The sequence below is a fragment of the Apium graveolens genome, chromosome 5, assembly GCF_009905375.1.
Source record: "Apium graveolens cultivar Ventura chromosome 5, ASM990537v1, whole genome shotgun sequence".
In the NCBI taxonomy this organism is placed as follows: domain Eukaryota; kingdom Viridiplantae; phylum Streptophyta; class Magnoliopsida; order Apiales; family Apiaceae; genus Apium; species Apium graveolens.
Window position 1 is genome coordinate 307343147 of NC_133651.1, and position 14583 is coordinate 307357729.

The 14583-nt window shown below is 33.1% G+C and overlaps 2 protein-coding genes across 3 annotated transcripts; one reads left to right on the forward strand and one right to left on the reverse strand.

The window, feature by feature from the left end:
* Positions 1-1018: 1018 nt before the first annotated feature.
* LOC141659343 (transcription factor GTE6-like) lies at positions 1019-9724 on the forward strand. 2 transcript variants are annotated; one of them, XM_074466153.1, is made up of 10 exons: positions 1019-1147; positions 2195-2289; positions 4225-4349; positions 5098-5286; positions 6356-6433; positions 6589-6813; positions 7004-7102; positions 7230-7288; positions 9118-9268; positions 9356-9724. In XM_074466153.1, the coding sequence occupies exons 3-10, from the start codon at positions 4227-4229 to the stop codon at positions 9512-9514; spliced, it is 1083 nt and encodes a 360-aa protein (XP_074322254.1). In that variant the 5' UTR covers positions 1019-1147; positions 2195-2289; positions 4225-4226; the 3' UTR covers positions 9515-9724. The 2 variants fall into 2 exon arrangements, with proteins under 2 accessions (XP_074322254.1, XP_074322255.1); XM_074466154.1 differs by having other exon boundaries at positions 1041-1151.
* Positions 9725-10770: 1046 nt separating this feature from the next.
* Positions 10771-13591, reverse strand: LOC141659344 (heat shock 70 kDa protein-like). The gene is made up of 2 exons (XM_074466155.1): positions 13378-13591; positions 10771-12680 (listed from the first exon to the last, which is right to left on the reverse strand). The coding sequence occupies exons 1-2, from the start codon at positions 13589-13591 to the stop codon at positions 11008-11010; spliced, it is 1887 nt and encodes a 628-aa protein (XP_074322256.1). The 3' UTR covers positions 10771-11007.
* Positions 13592-14583: the final 992 nt, after the last annotated feature.

Consider the following 14583-nt stretch of genomic DNA (forward strand, 5'->3'; position numbering starts at 1 on the left):
GACACTTTTTTTTAAGAAACCCATCATCCATACTTATAGCTCCCCAAGAAGTTTAACACCATCTTGAGGTCGACTGATATCATAAGAAAATATCCCATCTTGAAAAATAGGCAGATTAATAACAGACCAGAAAACCTTTATCTTCCTGATGTTCGACTCCGATCCAAATTGGGGATTCTGTTGCATGGCCTTTTTGGTTTTCTTTAAAAACATTACAAGTATATGCAGTAAAATAAAATTGAAATTGGTTTCCTTTTTGTTGTACATCATATTTTTATTTCAAAATTATATAGTATACTGATAGAAAAAATATTTTTTCAAGAGGATAAAATCTATTATTAACTTTTGTGAAAATTATGAAATAATAATTATGCAAAAGAATGTAAAAATTAATTTATTTTATAAGAAAAGTTATTTTGTTGTGATGAAGAGCATGTAAATTAATTTTAAGGTTCAAGTTTTAACGTGATTTTAATGCGTGGGATGCTCAGATTAATATTTTTTTATTAAAATTATTTTTATATTTTTAGTTGAAATTTTGTATTTAATTTGTGAACATGTGAGTTTGTTTATGATCTATTGTGACGTCAATTTTTTTAAAAATAATTTTTTTAATTGAAATATCTAAACTTATAGTCTTTTAATTTATTTTTCTATTTTTCTTTTATTATTTGATTGTTTAAAATTTTTTAGAAGAGTTTGAAGTTACAGTTGAACCTTGATAAAATAATAATGGATAAAGTAATAATCTAGTTAAAACAATATTTTTCTCCGGTCCCAAAATAATAAAAATAGTGTATTTTTACTCCCGATAAAGTAACAAACTGGCTAAAATAAAATTTTTTCTCGATTTCAACCCTGTTACTTTAAATAAGTTTAAATGTAGAGGGGAAAATTTAGGAAGAAGGCGGGTGTAAGTAGAATAGATTATAATTGTAACATTAATGTAATATAATTAACAAAATATATAATTATGTTCAGATACATGTTTTAATTTACTTTTTTAACAAATGAACATATTTTAATTTTATTTTGAAGGTCTTAACAAAATTTACATTGTACCGAGGTGACTGGTGAGATTGCAAATAAAGGTGATATATTTCTGAGCAAGAACAGCTAAATTAGGGTTCTTCATTTTCATCGTCTGGTAGGTATAATTTTTCAATTATACTTCAATTTATGTTCAATTTCAAGTCTTAATTCTCAATTTTGTGTTTTTCTTCATATCTTCATATATGTATATATAATAATTTTTTTCTTAATTGTGCTGTGCGCAATTAGTATACTAATTATTCATGTTTTAGAATAAATTGAATTTAGTTGTGCTCTAAAATGTCACTAATTGAATTTTATTACTGTTTATAAGGAATGAACAAGTAAGCTTCAACTCGTAGGCTGCTGCTTTCGCAGTTTGGTTTTATCGAAATACATGCATTGTTGTTTACTTCGTAGTTTCGTTAAAAATTGTAGCTTTAGTGATAAATAAGAAAGAAGGCCCTTGGTTATGATATCGTAAGCTTGTGTTGGAAGTGGATAAATGACAGAGGAATGAAGTAATCCTTGTCGAATCGTGGTTCTATAGGTAGTTTGGTGTATTCACCTTAGAGTTCACAGGTTTTTTTATTCGATTTTTAGCTTTTACATATATAATTAGGAGGTTTAAAAAGATTGTAAAGTGTGAATTTCGTTAGGATTATGAAATATCCATTAAATAATTAATCAACGTAAAACTATAAGAGGTGTGTGTGAGAGAGAGAGAGAGAGATAGAGAGAGAGAGAGAGAGATACCCTTGCGTAATTTTGATATCCACCTAGGAGATTTTCATGTGTTAGAGGCAGGGTTGCAATTGCAATAATATGTTCTTTGTATCATCTTATGTATAGAAATGTAATGATCAGCAGAGTATGTTTTTTTTTCCTTTTCAAACACGGGTATCGTCTCCATTTGTGCATCAACATTATTAATCCCCAATCTTTAACTACTCTACTATTCTGATACATGTATGCCTTAATTTCCCTTTTATTTGTATTTCGATTCTTATCAGGTCAGATCTGGTATATATGTATATGCACATGTAACTCTTAATTATCTATGTGTTCAACAGTAGTCAGAATTGGATTCTGTCTGATTATTTTTTACAACTTGCATTTGAAGCATTCATTATTGCGAATGTGCTGTTTGGTTTATTTGCAGTTCTTTTGGGGGTACTTTGAAAACACGGCTCTTCCAGTGCTCCAGTTCACCAATTGATCGCCAAAGTGCCACAAATCCTAGTTTATCAGTTCTAGGTACGTGTTTAAAACAATTAAGTAATGTGTAGATAATAACTTTATTTTTTTAAAATTTGCAGATGCAGAAGCATTAAATAAAATAATAGAATCTAAAAAACAAGCCTATAAAATCAAACTATTAAAAAGATATAATGAAATGTGATTATGATTATTGAGATGTGATGAATTAAACTATCAGAAAGATGAAATATGATTATTTTATCTTAGTTTGGTTACATGAGAAGTGAAGGACCAAAAAGGATGGTAAGAAATTCCAAAACAATTTAAATTTGGGAGAGGTCTTGTAGTTCCTTATGGGGGCTAGGGGGCTGTCCTGCATCAGTTTCGTAGATGCTTATATGTATTTTTTTGGTTCATAACTCATTGTAGTTGAGATACGGGGTAATTATTTTTCCGTGCATGTTGTCAATGAAAATTTAATTGAAATTGTCTGTTTTGAGAAACTTTTGCTTTTGGGAGAGTAGTCGTAGAAGCTTATGTGTACTGCAGTGGCGCCTATTATGCGAGCGACCAGCATCCATTGTAGATAAAATATTTGGTAATATGTTTGTCACGCCTGTTCTTTAGTGTGTATACACCTGTGTACTCGTTCTCATTTCTCCCACAAAATAACTTAAAATCAAAAAGGACGCACTTACTCATTATCCCTCTTAAAGAGCACGATGTGAGGAGGGTAGGATGTATGCAGCCTTACCCAGTTTTGTGAAAAGCGTGCCTATGCGCAAAGCGCACCAAAGCGAAGTCAAAGCGCCTAGGAATGTATGAAGCACATACAAGCGCGTGCTTATGCCCGCATAGCGCGAAGCGCAAAAAAGCGTGAAGATTTAAAAAAACACGCTTCATTGAAGCTTGACAAAAAAATAGGGTTGTGTTACTCGATCAGTTAAGGCCCAACAATTTTAGCCCAGATAATATATAAAAATTTAGAAGTCCAACATAAGTAAGCATTGCAGCAGTTTTGAAAAGGAAAAAAAACCATAACCGAAGATCATTTAGCACAAATCAGGAGAAAAAGTAAATCAGACGAAGATAATTATCTTGTCTTCGCTGATAATGATAGATTAGGTTGGAGAGCGTTTGCAAAAGCTTCCGGTGTTGGAGAGCCTCAGTACTCCTAGTCACAATCAAAATCAGGCTCAGAAACCTAAACAGTCAAAATTAACTGTATGCTTCAAGTTATGTGTTCTGGTAAATTTTGATTGGGACAAATTAAACACTTGAAGATGATTGGGACAAAGATTTTCAAGATGAAAATGATTAATATAATCTGGGAGCATAGAGCTTACGAATAAACTTTAAATTTTGAATCTTGATATTAAAATTTAGAATTGCTTTTGCCCGAGAAATCTAAGTTAATATATTATGATGTATTAAAAATGTTTATTTTCCTTTAGAAGTATGATTTAATATTACGAAGTATAAAATTTGTGATAAAACTATGTCATTATATGTTTAGTTTGACATAAATATTTTAGAATTATTTTCAAGTGTGCGGCTCGCTTTGCTTTTGCGCTTCACGCCTAGGCTCCGGGGAGGGTTTGCGCTTTGGTGCGCTTAATGCTTTTGATAAACTGCCCCTGCTGAAGAGAGTAGGGTGGCTGATTCCAGAGATTGACCCCCGGCATTTCGGATACAAGAATCTGCTCATAATCTCTTGGTCATGGATAACCACAGACCAGTGCGACATTAGTTCCCACAAGATAAAATGATTTATATAGATTTGTGTTAAAAAATCTATCTTAAACTGACTTTTTCTTGGTAGGAAAAATCTTGATCCGGATTTTCTGATTTAATGTTCTCTTGTTTCTTCTAAACTTGTTGCAAAATCTTTTTCCATGTGCAGTAATTTCCCTTGTAATACACTCCCATTCCATTATAGTTTCAATTATTATTTTCATTGAAGATGATTCCGTTGTTTTTGTTACTTTTTAGATATGGGAATTGTGGATGCATTGAACTCAAATGTAAAAGCAGAACCAGTATATCAAGACCTCAATGGTGATGAGGTGGTGGGTTTTGGGCAACGTGTTGATAGTATGTTCACAAAGGTTGATAAGGTGTGTAAAATGAATTTGACATTGCCTTAACCATTAAAAGTTGTTATCCGAATAGTAACATGATTTGATTATTTCCCGTTGAAGGGTACCAGCATTTTGGCCATAATAAATTTTATATTATGTGGTGCATTTTCTCTGGGAAACTTGTAGAAGTTTATATAAATCATGCACCAGTTTTATAGGATTTTTCTTGTGCTAAAATTTATTCACAGGATTGTAGAATTTTTTTCCCATGAACCTACTTCTCCTAACTTTCTCTCTTTAACCTGTATCAAAATCCAGAATGTATAAAAAAATTAAAGGAATTATGCAGCAAATTTGAATTTACTTTTCGTAATAAATCCAGATTATCCATCGTCACATCTAAAAGTTTAGTACCAACCTCTTTATAGGACGAGACGACCAGTAGATTGGTCTTGTTTTTAGACTCAAACTTTAAACGTAGATAATAATTGAAAAATCTAATTATTCAGATTTATATTGTAATACTTCATAATAGTATGTTATAGATGGTGTTCCAGATAAATTTCTGCAAGATATAGCCTATTGTATCGGGAGTGAATTAAGATAACGACGATGTTAGAAAAAACATTTCAATTTCCCAGCTGATCATGAAAACTAAGTTACTGTATATACTTTCTCTTAGATATGAGAGCCTATAATATTTGATATCTGTAACCTCTATAATATTTTATATCTGTAACCTTTACAACATTTTTGTAAAACTGTTCCGTTTATTTTCTTGCAGCTTGAACAAACATTAAACAAGGTTGAGCAATTCTACTCAACATCAAGTAAAAAGCAGTTAACTACTTCAAAAGGTAGCTCAATCCTAGCTAGCTACAGAAAGAGGCAACAGAATGCATCACATAGAGAGTCAGTTGCGGCAAAGAGAATGCAAGAGCTTATGCGCCAGTTTGGGACGATAATAAAACAGGCAAGTTTCTCTTGAAACTGCGTGTTCTCTGAGAATTTTACCCTGGCTACTTGTTCCCTACAATTTATAATATTTTTTTTGATGTTTTTAACTTTTTAGAACTACTGTGAGAATGCAGTTAGGAAGATATTATACTACATGTTTCTTCTGTAGTACTATGTAAGTTTTTCGGTTTATCAAGTTGTTGGTCAAGTATAAAAGTCAAGACTATGTTGACCACAAAAACTTTTAGTTATAGTTAGTATAGTGATTCACAATTTATTAAAATTATTAGAGCTATAAGTTACAAAGTTATACCAAAAAGATATGCCCTTAATTTGTAAGAGTTTGGAATAAATTGCTCTTAAGAAAAAGTGTACTGTTGCCAAATAAATTTGGTACAACTGAAATTAAAAAGTAAATTATGAAAACTATTAATATACTTGCAAAATACATTTATAAAAGAATAATTAATCCTAAGTTAAATTATTTTTTGCATTAATTATTAATATGATTTTATGTTAAAGTTCTGGTATAAAATAGTTTTCTTGATGTCTTGATGTATGCCAACTGATTATATGAAATTTAGAAGGTGGTGAAAAAGTCGTGGTTGGCTTTTCTGTCAGTGGGTATGTTTACATAATTTTCGTTACACTAACTTTTATCCCATGTGATGAAGGAATTATTTTCAAGTTTTTATTAAATATTTATTTAAATTTGTATCAAAATCTTCATCATTGATTTTAATATTGATTTTTAAGTATTTGGGAGGGGACAGTGAGGTTTTGAACCCATAATATTTAGCCTCAGAGACGACGGAAGTTGGAAGAAGAGCGGAGCCTTAGGGGAAGGGGAAAAGAGCCTTCCCAGTCACCACTAGACTATAAACAAATCATCATGGACAAGTCATTATTGCTGGAAGGAGTGGAAGATGATAATTCATGGACATTTATCTTTGACCCAATAATCCAATATTTCTTTGCAACTTCTCTTATATTATTTTTTACGCATGTCAAAGCAGATCAATAGTGTGATTAATATAAAGCGAAAATGAGTAAAGTCATCTGACATGCCAAAATTTTCTTGTCAGATTACTCAACACAAGTGGGCAGGTCCTTTCATGCAACCTGTGGATGTTGTAGGTCTTGATTTGCATGACTATTATGAGGTACAGCTTTTGACTCCTTTTATGATTGTTCACTATATGAAGCGCATCTTAATGCCAGTTTAAGTATTAATAAAAACTAGACATCTGACTTTACTTTTTCATTTTTCTTTCAACATTAGTTCTTTAGATAATGTGTTTAAGATGCTGTATATTAGGTGATCGAAAAGCCGATGGACTTCAGTACAATCAAAAACAAAATGGAGTCCAAGGATGGTAATGGATATAAAAGTGTAAGAGAGATATATGCAGATGTGAGATTAATTTTTAAGAATGCCATGAAATACAATGATGAAAGGGATGATGTTCACGTTATGGCAAAAACTTTGCTGGGTAAAGTTGATGAGAAATGGCTGCAACTTTTGCCAAAAGTTGATGAAGAGGTACACATCTTGCTCCCAGACTATTAGGTTTCTGGATCTGTCCCTCTGGAGTATTTCTACGTCTATAACTAGTAATTAATGTTCTATTTCTCTTTCAGATGTTACAAGGTGTGTTAGAATTGTATGATTTCTTAATTTTCCCCCATTTTGTGATTTTAAAATGTTTTTAACATCATTACTTTCACTACAGGAAAAAATTCAAAAAGAGGAAGAAGCAGATGCTCAGATGGATATGCAGCTAGCTCAGAACGCAACTCATGCAAAGATAGTGAAGGATTTAAGCATTGAGGTTATTTTCAGAACAAAATATAATATTTGTGGACATGCTAATTTCTACAGAAACATCTTTTAGCTATGTATATTATTCTTTTAGATAATTATATTATATAATATCTTATATTATGTGGTTTATCCAGATTGAAGAGGTTGATAGGAATTTGGAAGAACTAAGAAATAGGGTCCTTCAAAAATGCAGGTTTGTTCTTTCATTTTCTAAATTCAGTTTCTTACATTAGTGTAGAAGAGTGGTGTTAATCATTGAAAATATCTGTGTACTAACTAATAATCATCAGTAATCAATTGTGAGTCAACCCATAGGAACTTGGCTATAATATTATCTGCTATTCCCTCCGCTTCTTCTAAAATTACGAGGGCGGATGTGGTCTAGACAAGTCCCTTTGACAAGTTTGTCCTGCAACCACCTTAGCACTCCAAATCTGTTGTGTCTGATTATTAGAGCAAATACCAATTCTACTCCAAACTTAAACAGTTTACTCTATATCTTTGTTAAATCAACCCTACACACTACACTATATATGCGAATTAGACATAATCCAAGGATGTTTTAAACATGTACAGATATAATATGTATGTTTTGTAGTGATTTATATATATACATAAACAAGATTATATGTTTTGTAGATGAGACGTTTACTGGATGTATTTGGGGTACTCCAGGAAATCATCGTACCTACCTCGTAATTTGTATGTGATTCTGAAGTCATTTTAACACCATAACTGCTCTACACCTCGTAAATTAATTTCATTGCCTCCAATGCGGAGGGGATGCACATCAGCATAATACAAAGCTGGGCAAAGCGCGAGCTGAGCTATGTGCCATACTGAATTGAGAAGCATAAATTCAGGAAAAAAACTGCATATCAGCATGTATGCACACAAAAACAGTTATATTTTATGATTATAAGTCGATGTAGAGTTTAAATTATAAATGAAAAACTGACAATATTTTTTGGGTAATAAGGAAAATTAAATATTAACACAATGTTGATGATTTATTTTACTACAAAGCCCAGAACTAATTAAGTATTTTACTTTTTCCAAGTTCAGCAATTTAATTCTCCTTAATACCTTCAAATTTATTAGTTATTATAACATAGAGTTGAAAAGGACAGTGTAATACTGTAAGTCTATAACAAAGAAGAGGAATTCAAATTTTAAGGCAGGGCCTCACTCTTTTCTTCCCTCCCCCCTGCTCTTCTCAAGCTGAGGTGGGTGGGCAATGCCAACTTCAAGATGGTATGTGTGTGTCTAGGCGAGGGTCTAGGCTGACCTTCACAACATGACCCCCAACACGCTATGTTTACCCGGGACTTAGGTGCGGGAATGGGAAACTGGAATGTATCCAAGCGTTCGATTCCAAAATTTTGAGTTATCAGGATTCTTGGATATTGAATTGTAATTGGACATGGATGCAGGGACTCGACATGCTAGCTTAACACAAGCTGAGTTTATGCAATCCTATTTAGCAAAAAAATTGTTAATATCATCTAAATTTGTTAACATTTTTAGTAGTTTCTTCTACTAAAAAAGTATATGCACTCAATAAAATATGTATGAATGAATCATAGCATAAAATCAGTAGATATCAATAAATGAAGTCCCTCATGGGCGTTGTTTACTCTGTAAACAAGTTGTCATGAGTCAGTTTTTATACCCACACTGTCATCGTTTCGTTGTATGTGGAGATTAAGAGAGTCCGCCAGTGCGGGTAATGAAGGGCCCCGCTTGATACCTTCTTGCTGTCAATTATCATGAACTTTACTATGTTTGTGCAGCAGCGACTTAAGCTTGTTAGATTAAGTTATTGGAGGCATTCTACTCATTTTCCTTTTTGCATTGTATAGAGTTCTTTGTCTTCCCATCACGAAACACAAGTTAAATTCTTAGTAGGAAGATTTGGGGATTATGAAGATGAATTAGTTTATCCAATTGGAAAATTGTGTAATACTAATAATACATTTAGCGTAATGGCTACAATCATACTAAATTAAAAAACTTGTACAGGAGGATGTCAACTGAAGAGAAGAAAAAACTTAGTGCAGCTCTTACAAGTTTGTCCCCTGAAGATCTTGACAAGGCACTTCTAATTGTTTCCCATGATTACCCAAGCTTTCATGCAACTAGTCAGGAGGTGGACCTTGACATTGATTCCCTGGTACCGATTTGTCAGATTCAGTATATGGTATTAGAAAACTACTTTAATTGTATTTATCTGTGTTTCTAATGGTATAATTTTATGCAGAGTGAATCTACATTGTGGAAATTAAAGTTTTTCGTGAAGGGTGCTCTGCAGTTTCAAGGTAGAAGCCCAGCAAGCATGGGCGGAAACAACCAACAAAACAACAAGCGGAAGATTTATGATGCTCTTGCCATGTCTTCCCAGAAAAGGAACAAAAAGTGAACATGTAATTTATGAAAATAGTATATATTATGGGTTTTGGTCGGAGATTTTACCAGAGTTTTTCTAATTTAATGTTCTGCGGTTTCCTAATTTCTATTGAATATCACTATTCGGGGGGCTGGTGCAGAGCTAACAGTTATTAAAGCAAACACAGCCCCCATAAGATAAGGAATATGAATTAGATCTAGTAGTTTGTTTTGGAAGTTAAAATTCCAAGAGATCAGATATTACTGAAATAGTAGATTTATTCCGACCTATATAGCTGTAAATTGCCCATTTAGTGAGGAGTCTCGGTATTAAGCTTCAAAAGCGACACTCTTAGCGATTTTGTAGTAGGATAATTCGTTTCATGAGGACTAATCTAAAGTGATAAAACTACCGTAAACTATGACTCTTCTGATTCAAGTCAAAATGCCAATTGATTCGAAAGGTAAAATAGTTGTCCTTTTTAACTGAATTAATATGGAACAAGATTAATACAACTATGCCTTAATCAAAATATCCATTTTTGCTCAGAAATAGCTTAACATTATGCACTTTAACAAACAATTTCTTGTTAAATAAAAAAAATTAGGAATGTTCATGCACGAATTTTGCATGTCTACCATCTCACTACCATGTCACTTGCGAAGACTGAAACTAATTTCTTTCTGTTGATTGGTCATGTTGAAGAATCTTAAATTGGTAGTTTAAATTAGAGACCTTAAAAACTAATTTCTTTATGTTGATTGGTCATGTTGAAGAATCTTAAATTGGTAATTTAAATTAGAGACCTTAATATAGTTTTTTGAATTGGCAGACTTGTATACCTTACAAAGTAAGTATTTATTCTAACAAATTTCAAAAGTGAGAGAGAATCAAATCTAATACATGGGACGACAAAAGATAAACTCGTTAAATTTGATTGTGTTTAGTTCATCAGTAAGATCAACGTTGGTATATATCCCACTAAGGATGTGTTCACTTGGTGGGAATGGAAAGAGGAAGGAATAGAATGAAAAATTATATACAAACTTTATGTAGAAAAAAGTATATATGAGTGAAATTATGAATTAATATAAGGTAGTCTAAATTTTCTATGATGAGGATTGTAGGAAAATTGATGCAGAAATGGAATGAGAATTCCTTCCAAAACATGTGTGTTAGAATTCTAGTTCAAATAGTTTGGAATGGAATGGAAGAAGTAATGAAAATTTTAAACATTTTCCTTAACCTCACCCAAATAAGAGTTCAAATTTTATTACATTCTCTCATTCCATTCCATCAAAGTGAACACAGTCTAGGATTATTACACTCTCACAAAAATTGCAGAAAAGGTCGATAGCCGTTCTTCACATACAATGTGTGTTTTTAATAAGCTAGAATGTCTAATAAGCTTCTCAAGTTTCTTGAAAGTACATTTCATGAAAGTTGTCCATTACATAAAAGCTGATCCATAAACAGAACTTGACATTATGCTAACAACACCAAACGAATGCAATGATACAGAGAGATTAGTCAATATTCTCGACCTTAATTCTAGTTGGCCTGCGATAATCCCTCTTCTTTGGATTGCAGAGATCTTCCAGTTCCCTCCTCTTGGAATTATATGTCACAACTTTAGCACTCCTGTTTGCATTAACCCAACGAATAGCCTCGTTAATAGCTTTCACGGCTTTCTTCCAGGCATTTCCATGAAGATTACGATTATCTTTAATGGTACTCCTCATTTCATATGCATAATCTTCCAGTTCATTAATCGCTGCAATTTTCCTTTTGAATTTCTCATCTGCAGACTTGTACCTCTCCGAGTCTTTTATCATTTTCTCAATCTCTTCCTTTGTAAGTCTTCCCTTGTTGTTGGTTATTCTTGTATTGGCCTTCACTCGACCAATCTTGCACTCTGCAGTAACATCTAACACCCCATCTGCATCAATGTTAAACGTGACTGAAACTTCAACTTCACCTCTTGGTACACGAGGGAGGCCTTCGAGTGTTATCTCTCCCAGTAAGTTGTTATCTGCTGAATTTGGTCTCTCACCCTCATAAACTAGAAAGCAGATAGCATCCTGATAATCTGCAGACGTAGTGTACTTGCGTTCTATGCTGGCAGGAATTCTTGTGTGCCTTGGAATGACAGTACTCATTACCTCTCCCTTCACCTTGACTCCAAGTGAAAGAGGAGTGACATCAAGCAGTTCTAGTTTACTTGTATAAAGATCTTCCAAACCATTTAGCACAGCAGTGTGGACAGCTGCACCATAAGCAACTGCCTCATCGGGATTTATGCTCTTGCACAACTCCTTTCCATTGAAATATGTTTGCAACAGCTGCTGCACTTTAGGAATTCTAGTAGATCCACCCACAAGAACAATGTCATGGACACTATCCTTGCTCATCTCTGCAGCTTTCAGACAATTCCTCACGGTCTCCACACAACTGTTAAACAGATCCTTGTTCAACTCCTCGAATTTGGCTCGAGTAATTCTTGTGTGGTAGTCAATTCCCTCATACAAAGAATCTATATCAATATCGGCCACACAACTGTTTGACAGAAATCTCTTGGCCTCTTCACAAGAATTTTTCAATCTTCTTAGAGATTTAGCATTGCTACTGATATCCTTTTTGTACTTCTTTCTAAATTCATCAACAAAATAGGTAACTAAACGATTATCAAAGTCCTCACCTCCAAGGTGACTGTCGCCTTCAGTAGCCAGTACTTCAAAATTGTTCTTTCTAATTCTGACGAGAGACACGTCAAAAGTACCACCACCAAGATCAAAAACAAGGATGATTCTCTCCTCTGCCGATCTACTTGTAAGCTTCTTGTCAAGACCATAAGCAACTGCAGCAGCTGTTGGCTCCACAAGAATACGCAGAACATTGAGGCCTGCTATTGTTGCTGCATCTTTTGTAGCCTGGCGCTGTGAGTCATTGAAGTATGCAGGGACTGTGACCACAGCATTCTTTATACTCTTTCCCAAGTAGTTTTCAGCAATTTGCTTCATCTTACTTAGCACCATTGAAGACAACTCCTCGGCTGAGAGTAGTTTTAACTCCTCACCTTTTTCATTGACAACTACCTTGGCTTTGTTAGCAGAATCACCAACTACCTTAAATGGCCAGAGCTTCATGTCGCTTTGTACTGCTGAATCCGTAAACTTCCTTCCGATCAACCTTTTAGCATCTGTATAAACACTCATTGAAGCACATACAAGTAACTTTGTTAGTTTCAATATATCTCGGTAATATGCTGTTTATTTTCTAAATTTTCACCGGCAAAGTTTGTTAACTAGCTAAAAGCCTCAACATGTTAAGTTTTTATTGCTAAATTATTATCATTAGCTTCTACATTCAGAGGCGGATCCTCTAAGGGGTAAGGGGGTCATCCGACCCCCTTAATTTTTAGTTTAGTTTAATATGTATATTCAAATTATATAAAAGTTAAAAATGACCTCCTTAATTTTTACAAAAAAAAAAAAGATTGCCCCTACTTAAGGTTTTTTAATGTTAAAAGTTTTTTCATTGGGGCAAACTCGAGCAGAACATGCCAAATGCTCAGCTCGAATTCGTTAAAAAAATAATTCCGACACCCCTTATATTCGAGGCTGGATCCGCCACCGTCTACATTTCAAGTTTTTGTTAGTTAAACTTTGTCATTCGAATCTTATCTATGTTATTTTAAAAGAGTGTCATTTTCATTATTTTGATACTAAACAAACGATCAAAGAATCGATATTGTTACTTATCTTAAGGATTTTGATACTAAACGAACGATCAAAGAATCGATATTGTTACTTATCTTAAGCAAGTTGTAAGCAAAACTTTGAATTTAGGCCATTGTACAGCAAAGATAAACAGATCATAGATGAGTAATGAAGTACCAAAGATGGTGTTGACAGGATTTAAGGCTGCTTGCTTTGTAGCAGCTTCTCCAAAGAGACGGCCATCATGGGTGAATGCAACATATGATGGTGTAGTTCTGTTACCCATATCATTTGCGATGATCTCAACCCGGCCGTGTTGATAAACCCCAACGCACGAGAATGTGGTGCCTAGATCGATCCCAACAGCAACTTCATCTTCACTTTCAGACATTTTTGTATGCAACTACAAATATGAGAACCTCTAGTTGAAAAACAAGCAATATTACTCTAATACAGGTAGGTTATGAAAAGAGTGCTCACAAAGTTGTTTTTACATGAAATGTCTTTTTACTTGTTGCTTCTTTTTTTTTGACAAATAGGCCTTATAATTTTACAAATAATTATCTATTTTCATAAATTCTCTAGGCATGTGATGATCGAAACAGGATCTAGGAGGATAGATGATAAACTCTTGACCACACGACCGTGCTCACTTATTTCAATTGAGAGATTTGTTTGATTTTTTATGGTTAAATTGACCTTGAACATGAATTATTACATAGGGATATCCAGGTTTACTTATCTTTCCTTCTCATTTAGTTGTTATTGAGAACTTTTATGTTGGTCGGAGCTGTTTAGTTTATTGGTCCAAGGGTTAGAGCAAATTCATTAACGATGTTAAAATGTGGTTAATTTGAAGTAAAAAAGTGATTTTTGGTACGGCCTGGTACAAAATTATTATACATGCTTGTTAAATAGTATATTTTCTGTTACTAGGAGTTACCAGTTGGTAATCCATGCTCCGAAATTAAAAATAATAAAATCACATTATTATTTATATAAAACTGAAATTCATAATTTATACAAAATAAAGATCTAAATATAATATATAAAATGTTATTAAAATATAGTTAAAAAAATCGAAATTAAGTGTAACTCTAAAATTTCATCGTATAGTTCTAGTTATACGTGCACCTAATTATTTACTTATATAAATCTGACATGTTAACTTACTAATACGATTATTTTAAAGTAAACCGAAGCTGGGATATACGGCAACAAATAAAAATTGAAGGAAAATAAAATTTACGGAGAGTAGACTTAATTTTTGTCAGTTGAGATTTTATTAAATAAAATTTTAAAAATAGTTGTATAATTTTCCAGCGAGTGCCAAGATTTAAGACTTAAACATGGTTTCCTTATTAGTATAGATAGTTGATAACC

Excerpts from the sequence above, each read along its gene's own strand:
- LOC141659344 (XM_074466155.1), bottom strand. The coding sequence starts at position 13,591 with ATGTCTGAAAGTGAAGATGAAGTTGCTGTTGGGATCGATCTAGGCACC. Across the intron at positions 12,681-13,377 it reads TCCTGTCAACACCATCTTTG|ATGCTAAAAGGTTGATCGGA; the intron begins GTACTTCATTAC and ends GTGTTTATACAG.
- LOC141659343 (XM_074466153.1), top strand. The coding sequence starts at position 4,227 with ATGGGAATTGTGGATGCATTGAACTCAAATGTAAAAGCAGAACCAGTA. Across the intron at positions 6,434-6,588 it reads ATTTGCATGACTATTATGAG|GTGATCGAAAAGCCGATGGA; the intron begins GTACAGCTTTTG and ends GCTGTATATTAG. Across the intron at positions 7,103-7,229 it reads TGAAGGATTTAAGCATTGAG|ATTGAAGAGGTTGATAGGAA; the intron begins GTTATTTTCAGA and ends TGGTTTATCCAG.